At 36.5% G+C, this 12,845-nt stretch overlaps 1 protein-coding gene across 4 annotated transcripts in view; it reads right to left on the bottom strand.

Moving 5' to 3' along the window:
- The window catches only part of HDAC9 (histone deacetylase 9), a 927,702-nt gene that overhangs the window by 730,083 nt on the left and 184,774 nt on the right, over nt 1-12,845 (bottom strand). Inside the window, exon 1 of one of the 4 annotated variants that reach the window (XM_041727863.1) lies at nt 4,966-5,572. The exons of the other annotated variants lie outside the window; for them this stretch is intronic. Within the exon in view, the coding sequence (XP_041583797.1) occupies nt 4,966-4,981 (16 nt within the window). The 5' untranslated portion in view covers nt 4,982-5,572. Of the gene's footprint in view, nt 1-4,965; nt 5,573-12,845 lie in introns of those variants that run through there. 4 annotated transcript variants of the gene reach the window in all.

The raw sequence follows: 12,845 nt of genomic DNA, 5'->3' as shown, positions 1-12,845 counted from the left end.
GGGAAATAAATTTATACCAGTATAAATAATGTATTATTATTTCCTTGAATTCTATATAGCTACATTAAGATAAAATAAGGAAGGGCACCTGGGTGCCCTTAAGTCAGTTAAGCATCTGCCTTGAGCTCAAGTCATGATCCCAGGGTCCTGGAATCAAGCCCTGGCATCACTGGGCTCTCTGCTCAGTGGGGAGTCTGCTTTTCCCTCTCCCTTTCCCCTCCCCACTTCTCATACACTCTCTCTCTCTCTTTCAAATCAGTTGCCTCCCTGATGTACTCCCTTCAAAGTTCCAAAAGCATTTCAGTTCAGATGTTCAAAGCCTGCTCTTCTTCCAGTTTGCCCCATTTTCATATATGACATTTCCCTGGATCCAGCTGCTCATGCCATAGGATCAGAAGTGACATTTTCCTCATCCTTATTTTCACGTCTAATTGTTTATCAATTCCTATTTATTATACTGGATCTCTCAGTTCTGTCCACTGCCTTCAACCCTACTGGTACTACCTACTACAAGCTACCATCATTTCTGGACTAGGCTACTTACTTTAAGAGTTTTCTAACCTGTTTCTTTTTTTCTTTTTAAATATTTTATTTATTTATTCATGCGAGACACAGGAAGAGAAACAGAGACACAGGCAGAGGGAGGAGAAGCAGGCTCCATGCAAGGAGCCCACTGTGGGACTCCATCCCAGGAATCTGGGATTGCGCCCTGAGTCAAAGGCAGACACTCAACTGCTGAGCCACACAGGCATCCCTCTAACCTGTTTCTATGTCTACTCTTGATTCTTGAGATCCTCTCCACTTTTTAACTAATTTAAAAATAGTATTCGGATCATGCAACTTCCAGTGTAAGCTTTCAGTCACTTCTGATTGGACTTAATATGCAACTCCCTACCATGACCTACTTGACTCTGTTGCTTGGACACCTCCAAGCGATTTTTCCCTTTACATGTTTCAACCATGCTGGCCTTTACTGTCTTTCTCAGAGAAGCCAAACTTCTTACCACTTGGCACATGCAGTTCCCTGTGACTTAGAAGGATCTTTCTGTCATTCAGGCACATCTTAAAGTGAGCATCCTTTGATAGAGACTTCTCCTGATCCCTCAAACTATAAATGGCATGCTATATAAATATTTAACATGTATCCTATCATACAACTCATATAAAACCCTTATGAGCTTGATATCATTTTACAGGTAAAGAAATTGAGGCTTAAGGAGGTTAGTAAGATTTCCAAATCACAAAGTAACAGAACTTGAGCCATGGCTCTCTAATCTCGGAGCTTGGTCTCTTACTAACACACATACCAACCTTTCCCAGTGTAGTTAGACCAAAGATGGTAGGATATGTTTTATGAACTACAGCTTCATTCACTTCATAAAATTTTGTTCACCCACTAGTCTGTAAGCATTCTGAGGGTAGAAGCTGTGATTATGACCTCTAAATCTCCAAGGCATGTTATACTAAAAAATCTGTGATGAAAGGATCTAAAGAATAACAACAACAAAAACAGACAGAGAGAGAGAGAGAGAAAGAAACACTTAAGGAAAAATAAATGCTTTTTTTGTTCAAGATTTTTAACAAAATAGGGGATCCCTGGGTGGCTCAGTGGTTTAGCTCCTGTCTTTGGCCCAGGGCGGGATCCTGGAGCCCCAGGATCGAGTCCCACATCAGGCTCCCGGCATGGAGCCTGTCTCTCCCTCTGCCTGTGTCTCTGCCTCTCTCTCTGTCTATCATAAATAAATAAAATATTTAAAAAAAGATTTTTAACAAAATATTTAATCCCCAAAACAGCAGTGACATAAAAGCAATGACAAATATTAAACGTTAGGACAGAAAAAGTCGATAAGGAAGCACCAGCACGTTGGTGTTCAGTCACCAGTGGGGGTGACCAAAGCCATCAGAAATTACATCAGTGCGTAAAGAAGGTGACCATGACAGGCAAAATGGCACTTCTGCATCGGTCTCTAACCACAGACAGATATGAAAATTTCCAATGAACCCTTTACAAGTTATGAGTGAGGTGTTCTTATGAGATGAAGACATGGGAGAAAAGAAAACACAGGTACGGAACAATTCTGCAAAAAAATGGTTTGTAGTCACCAGTACTAACTAGCCTCCTTGGTTTCTCAAAAATTTAAGAATCCAAGGATGCTTTCTATGATCTTTCCAACTTTACTCCCTCCCCCACCAGCAGTGTCAACTTCATTCATCTCCTATTTTCTCTGCCAAAAGACAGCAGGATTTCGAATTTCTTCCAATGTTTTTATAAGTAAAGCTTGGTGGATCCTATCAAGGTGACAAAAGTTCTGTAGCCAATGAAGAAAAAAAAAAGATGAAAGATTGCTGAGTCTACCCGATTGTCTGATAAGAGAAGTCAATTATTTTATATCTGATATTTTCATTTTTAGCTGGAAATTCCAGACAGCATCCCTTTCAGTAAAGGAAAATTTTTTAAAAGACTATTACTCCACTGGAGGGAAAAAAAAAATTCTCCAAAGTTGTGAAATTAACCTCTTCCTTCATTCACACATTTGGTTCTATTTTTACAGTTGTACCAGTAAGTCTAAAAGAAAAAGCACTGAAAGTCAATCTCAGGTTTCTAAAATGTCTGACTGTGCATGACCCAGTTCTCTTCAGCACCTCCCGGAAGATTCAGCCAATTTTTATTTCGGCAGTGCATCAGTGTTTATCATTTGTTTTACAACAGTGCTGCATGTTCTTGAAAATTGACGCAGATGAATTTCACCCATCGTTTACAAAAACTCAAGAGAGACAAATGGCCTTAAAAACTAAATTCGCCACTGAGGCATGGTTAATTTACTAAAACAGCATTTCTTTTTTTCCCTCTCAGTTCAATATTTACTTCCTTACAGTGGTAACTCCATCCCCACCCCCACCAATTTGTCAAGATCTGACAAATTTCCAGCTTATAATTAGGCATTATGAAAATTCACTGTGGGAAATCTATTGCTAGACAAAAGCTTTTCCATTCAGTTTGCTTTAAAGGAACACTGATGACTTTCACCTTGGGAAGAATGCTAAGAGCAAAATCATGGATGCATTTTTGACCGCATATGTATGAATAAACTGATTTCTTAGGGACAAATACTCTAAGAAGTGATTAAGTCAGACACACCTAGAACAAAATCCTGGCTGCCTCTTATTTGCTGGGCAATCAAAGGCAGTTTGCTTCATCTCTCATCCCTGCTTCAGTTTCCTTATCTATAAAGTGAGAACACAGTAACCCTAAGTGTCATATAGGGATACTAAGGGTATTAAATGAAAAAAACTATGCAGTACAGTGTCAGGCACATAGTAAATGCTTAGTCAATCGCAGTCATTGGCATTTTTATTAATAACAGAGAGAAAGAACAGAGTAGAGAAGGTCCTTGCCTCCCTACTTGCTGTCATCTTCAGAATTTCACCATCCTCATTATTAATGAAAAAAATTGTCTAGGCAGTTTGCAGACCTGGAAGGCCCAGAGCAAGCCTACAAAGTTCTGTCTCTGAGAGACAGAACAAGAGTTCAGATGTCAGGTGGTCTCCCAGGCCTAGAAGCCATGCTGCCTAGGCCCAATGGCAATACACCCCTCTCTTAGGGATGAGAGGAGCCCATGACTCTCCCCTCAAATTAATTCTCCTTGCTCTGTGAGGGGAGGCAAATTTATAATCCCCCATCCTCAAAGCAAGAGGATGGGCAAGACAAGCTCTGATACTCTTTTCAGAGAGAATTAATTTGGAGCTGGTAGGGAAGAGCGAGAGCTGGGAGTTTTCAGGAGCCCAAGAGCAAGTAAGATGTGTCCAGGGACACTTCTCCTGGCCTCATATCATCAAATAATCAAAAGAAAACAATGGTCAGAAAACAATCAAGTATGCTCAGACACATGTTTGGCTTTCTGTCTGAACAGAGCTCATCCCTCCTCTCACTCTAATCATTTCAGCAAACAGTTGTGAAGCTAACATACAGTGAACACTCTCTGTTCTCAGCTCTTTGCCAAGTCTTTCCACATGCACAGATGGTCTCATTGTCTCCTATCCTCAAAAAAATCAATGCTATAGTTTATCTTCATTTTTCAGGTGGGAAACCGAGGTATAGATAGACTAGGAAACCCTCAAAAACACTGCATTGCATGGAGCCAAAATTTGACCCCAAGCAGTCTAGCTCCAGGGTATACAATCTTCACTAATCTTCTAATTCCACTGGCCAAACAACTGGAAAGTTGGTCTTGCTTTCTCTGACTCAGGATTCAATTTTCTGTAATGATATTTCTCTAAAACTTGTATTACTAAACAGATAGGAACAGTGAGGAGATTCTAGGCCTCTTTCATTTAATGTTCAGAATTGGCACACTTAAAATATTGCAAGCTTACTAGAATAGAGTGGGGAGATTGTCACAGAGGTGTGGATGAAACAGCCTGGATCCTGAGTCCCTCAGTCTGGAAGCTGTTTGACAGTGCATGGGCAATCTATGCACTGTGCACTCTACTTCTGCTTGTATTTGAGATTTTCCATAATAAAAAGATAAAAACCAAGAGGAACTTAAACTACAAGCAAGATAGCTGAAGATCTTAAGCCATTTCAGGATCGAGAGGAACATTTGGGTTCAGTGACTCAATGTCTCTACTGATAATTACAAAGTCTAGAGTACAAGAACTAAGGGCACAGGAACTTATTTATCAAAAATTATACTAGTACAAGAATCCTCCCCCATGAGCATTTTACTGTGATCTACGTGGGGGCAGTGAAGATATCCCAGGAGTTGAATCTTTTGCTCACTCTAACATTTGCTGTTCCTGGAGCTACTGCTGCTGATAGAAAAACCTTTTGCTTCCCTCCTCGTGGCAGGTTTATCTTTCCACAGCCTATAAACACTAAAGACTATTTGCATAGTCAAACTTAAAAATTTCCACATCTTTATCCCTTTAACAGTTTTCCTGAAAGATTAAAAGAAAGAAACTTACCCATTCTGTTGTACATTCCCCCTATGCCAAAGTGTGCTGTGGTTTCAAAAACTAGCCCAGTCCTTCTGAACTTTTCTGTATCCGTTATAATATTAAAGAGCCACAAGGAAGGGAAGTGGTTAGTCAACTTGCTAATTTTATCAGTCCCTCCCACTGGTTAAATAGTACCTGATGCTACAGACCCAAAATCAGTTTTCCAGCTCACTTCTCTGCTATAGCACAACTTGATGAAAACAATCTAACTTGAGGAGAAAGAGAGTGACAATATCTAGTTCGTAGGCATGAGACAGTTAATGAATGAACATTTTATTACTATTAATAAGAAGCCTAACAGACTACAGAAACCAGCGATTTTACAAAATGAGGAGGAGGAAGAGAGAGAATGTCTGTCAGCTCCATACTCTAAGCACACTCTCAGCTGGGTGGGAAGGGGAGTGATTTTTAATGCAATCAGAGAACGTGTGGGAAGTAGCTGGTGGTTCATTTGTTGATAAATTTTCTGCCCTGGAATGAAGCCAGTTTACCGGATATAGAAACTTCCACAACTTGGGGCCCTGGCTCCGTTGATTCTCTTCCTCTGGAGTTTAGCAATTAAAATATAGGAACAAGTAGCAGACGTGTGCCTCTGGACGAGGGAAAATTTAATGTCCTCTAAAGAAGCTCTCAACTGTTTTCTAGTTGTAAATGTCTGTAGTAGATGAAAAGATAATATAGAACCTGAAGACAGATTTTAATAAAATAATTCTGACATGACAATCCAATTCCAAAAGGTTGCAATATACAAAACACTGTCACCCCAGAACTCTGTACCACAAAATTTCCTGAGTTATTTCAACGTGTGGCATTTGAATTAAATCTGGAGTACTACTCACTTTAAAGTGTATCCCATCATATCAGGAAAAATCAAATAAGAAAAGGAAAAACTTTGGAGAGCTATTGAATTTATTTTCCACTCCCATAAGTTTGTTTTCTAATTAGAGCTAAGAAAATGTACTAGACTGAAGTGAAGCACCAGTCATGCCTTGTTCTGAGATGCCAGCTACAATTTGCCTTGAAGAGAACAAATGCACAGTTCTAAGCCCTCAAGGTCATATCTTCATACATCTTTGAGTTTAAGAGGAGGAGTAAATACCTAAAATCAACATTCACACCCTTGACTTTCTCAGTTACATCTGTAGCTTCTGTAGCTTCAAGGAAGGAAGAGGAAAAGACACAGAGCTCTAGAGCAAAAAGAAGGAAAGAAAAATGAAAAATAATCATTTGTTCCTTCTCAAAAATTCACTGCAATATCTCTAGGCTTCTACATTCAGGTGAACCTCCTCAGCCTCTCCCAGAAATCCTACAGCATACTTCATCATCTTCTCAGTAGAGCCCTAGATTATTTCTATGTAATATCTTTCTAGAAGACTGTAAGCCTCTTCAGGACTTAGATACACTCATGATGCCTACCTAGAACATTAAGCTTATCAAGCAGAAAGCCCCACTTTTTAAAAAAGATTTTATTTATTTATTCATGAGAGACACACAGAGAGAGGCAGAGACACAGGCAGAGGAAGAAGCAGGCACAGGTGGGGAGCCCAATGCAAGTCTACACCATCGGACCCCAGGACCACAATCTGAGCCAAAAGGCAGAGAAGCTCAATTGCTGAGCCACCCAGGCTTCCCAAAAGCCCCACTTTAAAACAGGTAGTTCACAATGCTCTTTTGATAACCTAAACTGACACTTAAATTCTAAATCCAACTTCTATACAGTATATTTTTCAAGATTAATAAAGAGCTCCCACACATGAGTATTTACATGTCTCAGAAGTTCTCCAATGCTTTCCCTACTACCCAATGAGTAAAACCAGATTGAAGAGATGTAGCAAGAAGCCAGTCTTTACAAGAAAGGTAGGCAAGTGAGAGACTGGACAATTGAGTGCACAAGAAAAAAAAATCTAGTGTTAAAACAAAAAACAATAAATCAGATTTATCAGCACATGAGAAAGTAAAAGGAAAGTAAGATTACCTGAAATGCAGATAACATGCTAAGGCAAATTCCAGACCACAGACATAAAGAAAACATGAAAAATGATTAATATTCTCTTGCAGGAGCTGAGAATTATTCCTTCTTCATAAAAGACTTTAAAGGTGCATGAATTTCCCTTTTTTCAATACTAAACAAGGGAACTAGAAATGCACACTGATAATGTGCTGTGTGTGTAGGTTAAAATACCATAAGCCATGCTGCTGTGACATGATTTTCCAAACGGTGACCAATTCATCATTAAGCTTCTAATAACAAAATGTGAAATTATATGATAGTTGTAGTCCTAGAAAATTCAGTGTACACTAAAATAGAATAAAAAGTTTTCATATGTGTAACAAATTTTGTTTTTAGGCTCAAATAATTATAAAAAGGTGTTTTACCCACTATCCAAAAAAATAATTGAAATTCATGACACAAGAAAAATTTTTCCAGGTGTAGCAATGTCCCTCACATTACAAAACCCTCACATCCATAAGACTGGCCCACTAAATACTAGACGTAACCCCGGAACATTGGGGCATCCAGAAAACATTCCCACAATTTTCCAATCCTTGCCTTAGAGATCAGGACAGCCTCATTAAAAACCACTACCCTAGACAATCCACTATCCGTGGCAACCTTAGCTGCTTCAGGGGTCAGGCAGTAATGTCAAGAAGTGAAGGAAATCAGGGGAGGATTATGTAAACGAAGAGCACATGCCTCAGCTAATATGGGCCACCATGGACTCTTATCCACCCTGACCTACAGATTATGAGCAGTGCAGAGTCTCCCACCTTTTAAGAGAAAATACATCTAGATTTCATTTTATTTTAAAGATTTTATTTATTTATTTGGCAGAGAGGAAGGGGAGTGTCAGACAGGGGAAGAAGGAGGCTCCCCACTGAGGAAGAAGCCAGATGCAGGATTCAATCTTAAAACCCTGGGATCATGACCTAAGCCAGAGGTGGATGCTGAACTGACTGAGCCACTCAGGAGCCTCTATACCATCTAGATTTCTATATGAAATTTCATTTCAAAAGACTGGTAACACTCAGGATCATACACAATTGTTCTGCAGGTTAACATGATCTCTAACATGAATTATTTATTCAATTTAAAAAACATAGAAATTTAAAAAACATAGAAACATATATAAAATATGTTATGTCAAGATACGATATTCAGTGTAACAAGCAGGTGACCAAGCACTTTTATCTCATTTTGTAAAAACAATTATATATGCATTATATAGGAACAACTCTGGAGTATCTACCAATATGTTAACCAGAATTCTCTACTAATATATATATGACTTCTTTTTCTTTTTACTTTTCAGTACTTTTCAATTTTTCTAGCATGAACACATAAGGTTTTACAATAAGAAATAAGCCATAGAAAGTATATTTAGTTTTAAAACATTAGAGGATGGTAGCTATGAAAAGGTCTTTGAACACAGTCAGAAAGGACCACAGTTAAAATGTACAAACAAATGAAATTCCTCTCAAATACTAAACTCTGCCCCATGTCAAGCACTGGCTAATGACCAGGTATAAAAATTAAGCTGTCTGCAAATCAGAAGAATGTGCTCAAATAACAGGATTCATTATCTTGTTCCAGATAATCAGACATTATTTTATCTCCCGTATTAGACAGCCAGAGCCCACACAGGCCAGGATCTAAGAGTGAACTCATGACAAAGAAAGCACTCAAATAACTCAATTAAAAAAGATCCAGAGCTTTAAAAAAGTAAAAAATAAAAATTTCCTATGAGCTAAATAATAATAATAATAATAATAATAATTAGTTAACCTTTAAAATGAAGGTGCCTTAATAATTTAATTACCTTTTTTCTATTTACAAAATTAATATTAGAAGCTGAGTCATGTTTGAATTCAATAAAATTATTTTACTGACTTCTTCTAAGGCTTAAGAAATACTTTATAAAACCCCTCTTCTTTATAAGGCAGTTTTATCCTTCAATCTTTTGAAGACTGGGACCATATTTTACTCCTATAAAAGCTTATTTTCTCCCAAATTAGAAACATTTCAAAGCTGATCCTCCTAGGAACCAAACACGACATGTTAGAAGAATAAGCTAAGATCTTGAAAAATCATACATAATAAGACTGTTTAAAATGCCCAGGTATACACACTAAAAATGCTGCAATCACTTTTGATGTTTTTGGAATTTATAAAAATGTACTACCAAACTATATGGAAAAGAACATTTAGAATCATAGAAATTGGTGTGGAAATGATGATACAATCTCTGGAGATGTTACTTTTTCTTGTTAGAGAGTACAGTCGTGCCAGTGCTTACTTTGAAAGGAAAACCACCCTTTTTCCAGTCTTAAGCTATATGCTGACTAGAGCTTCAGTCTCTAAATATGTTTTCAAGTTTATTCATTTCCATTCTGCAGAATCAGAAGATTACACAGTTTATGAACTAAAACTTTCCTTTCAGTTATGTCTTTCAATTTTGATGACAAAAGCAGATGTTTGCAGGTTTGAAAGTTGCTAGTTCAACACTGTTGGGGAACCCAGGGTAAATGCAACAAAATAACCAATTGCCCAGCTTCAAAGGTGATATGAAAATCTCATAAGAATAGTATCATGCAGCATGTCTTTCTGAGGAAAGCATCCCAGATGTAGTCTCTTTAAAATGCTTTAAGCATTTGACTAAATTTGTGGCTAAGGTGATTATTTTTAGCCAAGATCTTGCTTACTGACATACATTCAAACAAAATTTTTAAAACTGCCATTGAATACAACATACCTAATACTTGCTGGGAAGGGTATGTGTGTGTGTGTGTGTGTGTGTGTGTGTATAAAATATATATATTCCTTAGTAAATATAACACATAGTATTTAACTTCACTAACAAATAAATGCAGATTATGAAATATTAGTAAATATTAGTAAATATAACACATAGTATTTAACTTCACTAATAAATGCAGATTATGAAATATTAACCTTTTTACTTTCAGTTGAGGCTAACATAAGATGATGACAAGCATATGACGTAAAAAGTATTCTCATATATTACTGATAAGAATGTAAATTGGTACACCTTTTCTGGAGAAAAAAAATTGTCACAATTTATCAAGAATCTTTTTAAAAGCTCATGCTCTTTGAGAGTGACTCTGTTCCTAGGAATCATTTATAAAGAAAAAGAAAAAAAAAGATGTGAAATGGTGATTTATGTAAATGAATTTCCATTACACTATTTGTTTTTATTTTTAATATTTTTAAATGAATTTCGATTTGCCAACATATAGTATAACACCCATATAGATGGGATTTGCTCATCCCATCAAGTGCTCCCCCCAGTGCCCATCACTCAGTCAACCCCATCCTCTCACCCACCTCCCCTTCCATTACCCCTTGTTCGTTTCCAAGAGTTAAAAGTCTTTCATGTTTTGTCACCCTCTCCAATTTTTCCCCCTCATTTTCCTTCCTTTCCCCTATAATCCCTTTCACTATTTCTTATATTCCCTACACTGTTATTTTAAATATTGTTGAACACCCGTAAATTGTCTATATGCCCAATATAAGGGCAATAATAAAAGAAATTATGGTATAATTAATTACAAGACAGATTTTAATAAAACCTCTAAAAATCATGGTATAAAAATAGTTAATGACGCTAAAAATGGTTTATAATAGAATGTTAGGTAAAAAAGATGCATAAATATGGGTGTACTATGATCCATTTCTTGGAACACAAACATTTTCCATTTACAATCTTACACATAAAATGTATCCACACATTCAACAGAAAAAGACTAAAAGCCAAGAATGTGAAGAATAATTCTCTCTGGGTGGTATAATTATAGATAAATTTTACATTCTTCTTTTTAACTTTTCTTTTTAACCAAGTTTTCTACTTTGAGTATCGGAAAATAAATATTTCATAAATCTGAAGACATCAAAAAATTGTGCAGTATTTTTCATGAATGTCAGAATCTTCTCCATTATCTCAGCACCCTTTACTTGGCTTTTTGGCTTTAAAATTATATTTTATTGTTACTTTGGCTTTGTGGATTTCTCATTTTATTCCTTGATAAAGTGAAGCTTGCCTGCCAACTCAGATGATTTAGGGTGAAATCAACTTTATGTTAATGTGTTACGTTATGTTAATGTATCAGCCAGTCATCTTAGTTACTCCACAAGATTCCATTACTCTTAAAAACAGACTGCTAAAATCTACATCCAATTTATTGCAAAATGAATAAGCAAACTTTTACGTAGGGCAATAGTTAACAGTGAGTGTTGAATTTAAATCAAGTGAATGAGAAAATTGTCTTTAGTCTCCATAATATCAAACACTTGAAAATTTTAACTCGTTTAATTATCTCAACAATCTTGAGAGTTAAGTTTTCTTCCATCTACTTTACAGATGAGATAATTTTCCCAAACACTGGGTAAACTGACCAAGGTCTCATATTTGGTAAATGGAGGAACACAACTGACTACAGATAATTCTGACCACAAAACCAATGTCTACCATATAAAAAGAAGGTTATTGCTGTTTTTTTTTTTAATCCAAATAGTTTACCTGAGGTGGTCTTAAAATTATAGACAACTTCAAAAAAATCTTTAAAGACTATGAAATAAATTAGATTCCAAACGAGAACAAAACACATTTTTCTCCTCTGTGGTTACTATGATGGAAGATGAAATAACTAACAGAACTGGAAAACACACACACACACACAATTGAATATATAATTGAGGTCATGTTTTCTGAGTCAAAAATCAGAACACATGACACAGAAATGGTATGAGTCTTATATGTTTCATGTAACCATCATTTCTCCGTTTTATGGGGGTAAAAAAAGTCTAAATAGGCATCTTGTATATTATTTGTAAACACTAAATAAAACTGACTTTTTTTTTACTTTAAAGGGAAAGTTTTAATTACTATGCAAATAATATATGATCATCAAATCAAATAACAGAAAAAATATAGGGGGACAGAAAAAAAAAACTGCCCACCATTCCTGTACTACAAAAATAGCCATTGTTGATGTGTTAACCTCCCAGACTTCTTTCTATTCACATACAAAATAGCAAAGTAGCACTTAAGAAACTGAAGGCTGGTTAAACTGGCCAAGTAGTATAGTTAGTGACATGAGGTAAGGTTTGCACAGACATGTGTCCAACTCCCAAAGGATTGTTTTGCCTACCTCCCATTTTGCCTAGGGTAGGGGGATGGGTGGAAGACTCCGCAAACACAAGAACTAAAAGGGGGACATTGCTTTGTCCATTTTTCATATTTTTCTAAAATCCAAAATGTTAGGTGGTTGACTCTGCCATTTACTACTATTTGAGCAAATCACTCAATTTCCCCAGGCTAAATGTTCCCACCTATAAATAATAGTGATAACTTCCAAGAGTTGTGAGTCAATGACTCAGTAACTAAATTGAATTAAATTTTAGTAGTTAGAAATTTCTGTTTTAGAACACAACACTCAGCATAAAGATACAATGCTAACTGTTAGAATCTTAAATGAATTAATTAAAATGCCATTTGGACCATGTGTACTGAAGACAACCAAGAAGAATGTGCAAAGAGGAATGATAATCAGTTCAACAAATAATAGCCCACTGTTAGACTATCTGTGACATAAACTTGGTATTCCACAAAGTTTACAAATAAATCTTTTACTCACCTTTGATTTATCATCTCTCTTCTTACATGATTACTATGCCCTACTATGGAGTGCCTCCCTCTCCTGGGTTAAGGTGTGCTTTGAGTATTAGAACACCAAGGATCAGAAAAGGGTCAAAGAATTCCACATGTTCTTTATTGGTTTCTAAATACAGTGCCTAAAAACCACTCAGAATTTCCGTTTCTTTCAGGCCC

The sequence above is a fragment of the Vulpes lagopus genome, chromosome 13, assembly GCF_018345385.1.
Source record: "Vulpes lagopus strain Blue_001 chromosome 13, ASM1834538v1, whole genome shotgun sequence".
NCBI lineage: Eukaryota > Metazoa > Chordata > Mammalia > Carnivora > Canidae > Vulpes > Vulpes lagopus.
This window is presented reverse-complemented; position numbering and strand designations above follow the sequence as displayed.